The 7,942-nt window shown below is 39.3% G+C and overlaps 1 protein-coding gene across 2 annotated transcripts; it reads right to left on the minus strand.

Annotated features, from left to right (window-relative positions):
- Positions 1-7,942, minus strand: LOC307160771 (ATP-sensitive inward rectifier potassium channel 1-like). Of its 2 annotated transcripts, XM_079874978.1 has the most exons (3): positions 7,881-7,942; positions 3,086-3,172; positions 1-1,529 (listed from the first exon to the last, which is right to left on the minus strand). In XM_079874978.1, the coding sequence occupies exon 3, from the start codon at positions 1,514-1,516 to the stop codon at positions 398-400; it is 1,119 nt and encodes a 372-aa protein (XP_079731104.1). In that variant the 5' UTR covers positions 1,517-1,529; positions 3,086-3,172; positions 7,881-7,942; the 3' UTR covers positions 1-397. The 2 variants fall into 2 exon arrangements, with proteins under 2 accessions (XP_079731104.1, XP_079731105.1); XM_079874979.1 differs by lacking the exon at positions 7,881-7,942 and having other exon boundaries at positions 3,086-3,229.

Genomic DNA, 7,942 nt, shown 5'->3' on the forward strand with positions numbered 1-7,942 from the left:
ATACAAGTCAATCTCGTATTAATGAACTTGCAGTTAATACTCTCATTCCCGAGACACTGACCCTGTAACAGAAGCATTCACACTTTTATATTTTTCGATATTGTCAGAACAAAGATACAAAAATATTGTTTGCTTGATGCGGTTTTGAATGCTAGTCGCTCTAAAATAAGCGATAAAATAATCATAAAAGAAATGGACTGCAATAGGGGTTTTACTCTGTCAAGACATCATTTTGCAGCTTTTCTTCAAATAAGGGGTATTTCAAGAGATAAAAAACACTTGTCTTGCTTCTTGTCCTCACTTTGAGAGACAAAAAGCTTTTGTGTCCAGTGCCTCTTGTATAGTGCAATATGCTGACCTCTGTGCAACACATACAGTGCATGTCAGTCAAAAAGTTTTACATTTTGGTGCTGCTGGGCGGCTCAATTTCAATGACCTCAAAGCCCTGGTTATCGATGCCGTTTATGGAGTGGTGATGGTGTCCTGCCTCGTTGTGGTAGCAATAGGCGCAATGAGCCGTCGGTACGGGCACCATTTTGGTGAAGTTGGAAAAGTCCACCCGGTATTTTCCCTCTTTGCTGCGGGAAATGATAGGGAGAAAGTCATATCCCCACATGATCTCCTGTGGGATGTATGAAGTCCTGACCTGGCAGGAGGAGCTGGTGGACTCGGCCGTGCCGTCGAGAAACACCACGAGCTCGAACTCCTGCTGATGCAGAGTGTCTACGGCCATGTCGAAGAACGGGCTGGTTTTATCGATGACGTGGTAGAGGGTTAAAGGGCAGACGAAAAACAGGTTGTCCTTGCCGGCGTCCACCATGAAGTCGATGTTGACCTGGTCCATGATGATGGTCTCACCTTCAGGGGTGATCGTGGTCCTCAACAGCTTGCCGTAAACCTGACTGCCGATCATCAGGGTCTTGCGCAGGTTGGCCACGCGGATCTGGAGGCAAAGAGTGCCTTTTTTAGGGCAGATAACTGCGGATTCGCTGAACGTTATGGTCTTGGCTCTCTTCTTGGGGAGGGCGATTTTTGTCATAACCACACCGCACCAGAAGCAGTTGATTATGGCACCCATAAGACTCTGGATTATGATCAGAGCCACGGCTCCTGTGCAGGCGTTGGTCACGTACAGATTGCCGTAACCGATGGTGGTTTGGGTCTCCAGCGAGAAGAGGAAAGCGTAAGTCAGGTCGGTCACACTATAGACGCATGGCGTGTGGTTACTGGCTGGATTCTGCCAAGTTAGATCACCGTTGTCTCTGGCGATCCAGTACCAGATGAGGCCGAAGATGAACCAGCTGAGGGTGAAGGACGCCACGAAGTGCAAGATGACGAAGCGCCATCGGGTCTCCACGAAGGTGGTCCATATGTCGAGCACATAGGCGAAGCGGTTTCTGTGCATCACGTTGCCAAACTCGATGTTGCAGCGGCCATCTTTGGTCACCAGGCGATATTTGCGAACCCTCCGCTCCGACATGTACTCTTTCAACACCTCTCTCACGGAGCGAGTCATTTTCAGGATCTGTCTGGGAAGAGAATCAAGCGATATTTGTTACTAGAATCAAACCAAGATTTGATGCAAAACAGCAGAACTGTGGCTTCATTGTGATCCTCTCCAGTCATTCTGTTGCTACAGCGTTTCAAAGAGGACAGAGAACGTGTTGTCCAACAGACTGGAGTATTTAGGGATAAACACTTGCTATTGTCACGCATGAGATAAGATAGCCCAATCCGTCCACATACTGTATACGTGCATGTGAACACCTGAGGTGATTTCATATTTTGCAAACAGTAAAGAATTATTTTGAATCTGGGCCATTTCAAATAACATTCCCAAGAACACCTTTCAGTTGCATTGTTATTAGCAGCTGATGCTCTTTTTGCATTTCGTGACTTTTTTTCTCCAGGACATTAAGGCCTGGTTTCACAAACAGGTCTTAGGTTAAGCCAGGATTAGGTTTTAGTTCAATTAGGACATTTAAGTTGCTTTTATAAACGTGCTATAGAAGAAAATCAAGCAATACTGATGTGCATCTTGAGATAAAACAATGGCACTGACATATTTTAAGATGTATCAATGCAAGTTGCTTTCAGTTAAAACAGCTCAAACATGCGTTTTAGTCTTTAGTCCAGGCTAAAGCCTTGTCTGTGAAAGCGGGGGTATTAGAGTTCATTTGAAACTAGCTATAATTTCCCAGGCTGTGCTTAGTGCAAGAAGCAAAGCATGAGTGAGTGTGTTATCATTAATTAGCCGAAAGCCAATCTCTGAACTCTATGCAGAATGAAACCAACACTGCTGAAGTTCATAACATAGTAATTTGTGAGGAACCGCATGGAAATAAGTCTTAATTGATTATCTGCTACTGTAATCATAGTTTCGTTTAAGTGTTCATTTCAGCTGCAGTGAAGCCTATGTTTAGGTAGGTTTTTCCAAAGTCACTTATTTCCAATGAATGCTGTTTAAAAGGCACACTTGCAAACCGGTGTTCGAAGATTAAAAAAAGATGAGCTATGCATACAAGTGCAAATTAGTTGAATAAATAAGCGAATCCAAGCACTCAAGCAAGAATCTGGTCTCACACCTGACTGTGTTTCGCTGCAGGCTTTGATTCACAATCATTTTACTCCCCTTGACACATTCGGAATGTTTCTTTGTACTTAATTACAACAAAAGCGTTGATAAACGCAGGCGTCGCATGGCAGCGTGTTCAGGGCAGTTAGCTACGGGTAATCTCCGCTTATCTGTCGTTTATGAGCGACTGAGTGCTGCTCGGTTTGCTCCAGATCCATTTGTTCCATCTCCGGAGTGTGCTTAATGTTTAATGCAGAGTCTATTAGAATACACATCAACTCTGTGCCGAAGCTCAATTACAGCACAGAATAGCAAGTGTTCAGCCCAGCCAGAGGAACCCGCAGTTCCCATCCACCACCAATCATCTGCTGTGCAGATTTATGAATTTAATGTTCCCAAAATACCATGAGGAATATCGGTGCTGATGACTGAACCAGACCGCACATCAGATGAGCAGAGATTTACATTACAGACCAGACACACGTACTGTAAGAAAAATGTTCAGCTTACCTCGAGAAGTCTGACCAGGTGCGAATCACAAACTCCTTCAGTCGCTCAGCGGCTCTCTTGCTTGTTGTCCTCTCTTTTAAATGTGAGCTAAAGCAGGAAATTGGAAATGAACATGTGTGTTACTCATTAATAAGCTGTGTCCCTCCTCAACTGTTTCACACTCTGCTACTCTCTCTTTCTCTCTCTTTCCATCCAGGTGTCTGTGACAACTCATGCCCAACTCTTCCCTTTTCTAGGCTTCCCTCCTACTCACACCGTCATCCGTGTTTATGTATACACAAGTCGACGAGTGTATACACACAAATGCTTTACACAAGGGAAGCATGAGGGGGGAACTTACTTTTGCATACTCGAGACCGAAGTACACATCTACACACGTACACACTCCCGCACGCTTGATCGGGACGCCCTGGTACCCCTACAAAATCACTACTTTTTGCTTTACCATAAATATTCATCAGCAGCGATGGTCATACTTAATTAAGCGATGCGTGCAGTGATAAATCAGGATTCTGGGAATGTTTCAGATCACCAGCCGGCTGCAAATCATAAAGGTCACAGGTCACGCTTTGCTGCAACTAAAGAGGATTTGATTTGGGGGATCTATAGATGAATATCTGATGTGTGTATTTGCATTTGTGCACATTTGGATAGACACCAAAACAGTGAAAATTACAAAACCATTATGAGGGACTCTCATTTGTTAGCAAATGATGTTGAAACGTCTTTTTGATGTGCATTTTAGTGTCTATCCGAACATGCAAAACTATATGTGCGCTAGAAACACCCTTTACTTGTGAATTTTGCCAAATGTTAATGAGATCCCGTTTGTATTGCACATCGGATCTGATTCAAAGTCTAGAACAAATAATAATCATTCCATTTGAGTTTAATCAAGTCTCTCAGATATTCAGAATCACACTCTTTCTTCTAGCAGAGCAAATCAGATCAGAAATGTGATTCTCTGATCTTTTGTTCTTTGGACAGGGAGTAAAACATGACAGTGGTTTCAACCTGAGAACTCAAAGCATTTCCACAGAGACTGAAATCTGCTGACATTGATACTGTCCTTTTACATTGAAAAGAGGGACTGATGATGAAATCGCTTCCTAGAAGTCTTCACTTGTTGTTTAATACAATCAAATCATATGATTAAGAGTTACATGTTGCATTATGTTATACAAAAGTTAGTTCCTGCACTTAAATCTGATTCTAAATTGAATTGGGCCCTTTCACAACTACCTTGTTTGGTCCGGATTTTCAGACTTTTCAGTTTGATCCGAATCAAAATTACAGGTGTGAGACCTAAACATTATATAAAAATATCAAAGGATTCACAAACAGAAACAGTTTTAATTGCTTTCTTATTGTGGGAATGAAAGATAGTCTTGATATATACTTGCATTTCTTTTTCAAGAACCAAAAACAGAGGTTGGGTTTTATTGTACTTACATTTATGTATATGGAATTTAGCAAAAATTCAAATTAAATTGATAACATAGTATTTTTTCCTTTTATTTGAGAGGATATTATGAAAACCAAATATAACGTTTTCTAAACACAAAGAAAAATGTTGTCAGTTATAAATCTAGACAAATCTTTCCAAAATGTTCTTACATGAGCGTTTCAGCCAATATATTGCAAAAAGAACAGTTCAGATCATTATCATTTTAAATTTTAAAAAGAATTTTTAACTTTGACAATTACTTTTTGAAATAATGAGCGAATAGTTTTATTAACATTTAAATCGCATCCATGACAATAGAAAGTTTCCCGCCGAAACTGACAACTCACTGACGTCAGACGCACGTCCGTTTACAAACCAATCATGTCAAGATGCAGCCCAGATAGATGATGACGACAGGACGCAAGTACGTCACGGAAAGATCTTTAGTGCGCTCGCATAATTGCAATGTGAAACCAAACCAAAACTTACCGAAAGTATTAAAATGCATCAAAACATCAACTTTCAGGTGTGAAAGCTGTTCCTCCATTGTTTGCAACTAAATAGACAAAATAACTTGCAATACTGATTTTAAAATGTAAGTTTCTAAGAAATGAAAATATGAAATGCATTTTAAATTTATGTTACAATAATATTAGACTCACAATTGTGATATTCAGTTAAAAATAAATATTAAAGATAGTTCACCCAAAATTTCCATCATCTAACGAATTTTGAAGAATGTTTTGGTGACCATTGACTTTCATGGTATATATATATAAAAAATACATTTCTCAAAGTACCACAAAAGAATAAAGAAAGCCATACAGGATTGGAAAGACATGGAAAGCCATCCCTTTAATCATAAAACTAGCAAAGAACGATATTCAAAGCTATGCAAAAATGCTTTGATTACTATAATGTTAGCTTCCATATGTCATTGCAGCTCATTTCATGATTGGATTTCAAATTGGCCTTGTGTTTTCTAGTTAACTGAATCAATTTAAAGCAATGGTTATTTAGATTTCAGAGAGCCTCCAGCATAAACACAGATAAATGTTTCTGAAGTATTACCACACTTTTAGTTGTTTTTACATCAGTATTCTGTCTTGTTACAAGGATTACTTTGGGAAGAACTGGGAGAATTTTCCCTTCCGGCAATGACCAAATGACAAAATGTTATTTAGCCTAAAAGATTATTCACTGGATGTTCACAGCTGCTGTTTAAATCACTATTCTGGAGTGTGTTTCCCGTATAATGACGTAACCCGCTGCTTAGTACGATGCGTCGTTGTGAGAAATCAAATAGCTGGTCACAACTGTTTGACGAAACCGTATTCTCCTGTCAGTCATTCGGCTATAATCTTCATTCAGTTCAATACCTTTGCGAGCTTTGACATGCCGAAGACCAAATTTACCTCAGCAAAGCTTTCAATGGAAAATCCATAATAAGCTTTTCAATAATACCAAACCACAACATGTTGCCTTAGGCCGCCATTCAAGATCACTGATCCAAGAAAGAAGTTTTTCCACACTGACTTTTCTGCTGAACTTATTTGTGTAAACAGCAACAGTTGAAAAGTTTCAAATCCATTTTTATACAACAATACGCCTGTTACTCTGTTTAGAAAATGCTGAGTTTCTGTGGCCTGGATGTTTTACCTCACAAATTATTTTGAAATGCATTTCTTTTCATGCATACAAATTGCCATCAGGACTGAGCAGAACACGACCTCCCAGCTTATAAAATGTTACCAATAAGCACTGAAAGCACTGTAAACTCTAAACTGGAAAAATGCCTGACTTTTTGAACTTTTCCCTCATTGGAATAATTCACAGAAGCATTGCCCTCTGAGTCGAGGTGGCAAAGTAAAGTTTCTCTTCACCCTTCTGTGCTCATAATGATATAATCACCTGTGCCAGGTGGCTGAGGGGGTATTTCACTATTGAAGTGTGAACGTTAATGACCAACTTAGTTCCATTGAACGACTCGAGTGAGTCACACGCTCCAGGCGCTCATATTTTCTGCTTTTGTTGCCTGCTTTTTGGACTCCTAAATAGTTATCGTAGCTTTTCGAGCCGTTCGGAGGACAATTTGAGCACTCGGCCGGTGGTCGAAAATGAGAGCCAAAAGTCATAAGCATTATTTGTTAAGCTAAAATCTATTTAATAAGTTTTTTATTAAAAATTGTAATAATATGTTTTGTATATCATTTACTTCAAGTCCTGGAAATCATTATCATTCATGGCCAATGTATCATTCTTTGTAAAGTCATGGTTTGTATTGGTACATGGTTCGCTCTAATACCAGCAAAAACCTGAATTACTCCATAAACCAACCTTGACCTGACATAAGGGGATCCAAGGAAACAAGTCATGCCTTTAACTGTCATTGAATGATAATGCCTTCATTTATTTTGGTGTTTTGCTAGTGGACTTAAAGGGACAGTTCACCCAAAAATGAAAATGGTTTAAGGGTGACTAAATTATAGGATAATTAAATGTTTTGGTGAACTATCCCTTTAAACAAATGCAGTTGTGCCATTGCTCTCCACTGCTACAGTATTGTGTTGCAGTGTCGTGAAGGGCCTATAGCTGTGGGGTGGAAAGGGTGGGAGGAATCATGCATGAGTCAAACCTTGTGTCATCAAGAACTCATTTCATACCGAACACACAAACTTCAAGATTTAAGAATTTATCCATCCTGGACTATATGGACCAAACTGACACTGCACAAATTGTTTCACTGCATAACACTGACAGATTTGGGAGACACGTTTCACATCTAAAGCAACGTACATTGCATTCAAGGTGTACCTTTCATCAGTTCATGCCTTTCCGAGGAATCGAACCCATGACTTTGTCTTTGTCGGCAGCATTTATTTCTGTTTCGGCTACAGATCAAAATGAACATCAAATGTGTGATAATGCATACATATTTTTGTGTGAATTTGTAGAGAAAACCTAATGTATTTTCACAAATGTATTGTCTTAATAAAACATGCACACAGCTTTGAAACTTAAAATATCCAGTCTCTTTTACAATTGAATTGATTAAAAAAAATGATTCAGATTAATTTGGATCAGCACTCATTAGATTTGTTTATTTAAAAATATATGTAGTTTGATGATGTTTGTTTTTGTGCCCAATAATTTCAAGATTTTTCATTTTAAATAACAATGCAGTTTGCTTCTTTTGTTAGAATAGATTGTAGCGCAACTACTTTTTTTCTTTTTCTTAGCTCGAGTATAGCTGAACTACTTTAAATTGTTTTTTGTCCTGACTTAGTTTTAACAAATCTGCCATTTCATCCGTGGATAGAAAAATTAGAGGTAAAAACTGCAACTCACCTTCCTTTAGTGTGGAGAAAACAGCACCTCAGTCAGTCGACACAGGGTCCATTGGCACTTCC

Source organism: Squalius cephalus (assembly GCF_949319135.1).
Source record: "Squalius cephalus genome assembly, chromosome: 6".
Lineage (NCBI taxonomy): Eukaryota > Metazoa > Chordata > Actinopteri > Cypriniformes > Leuciscidae > Squalius > Squalius cephalus.

What these genes read in the sequence shown, in the direction of transcription:
- LOC307160771 (XM_079874978.1), bottom strand. Translation starts at nt 1,516, where the DNA reads ATGACTCGCTCCGTGAGAGAGGTGTTGAAAGAGTACATGTCGGAGCGG.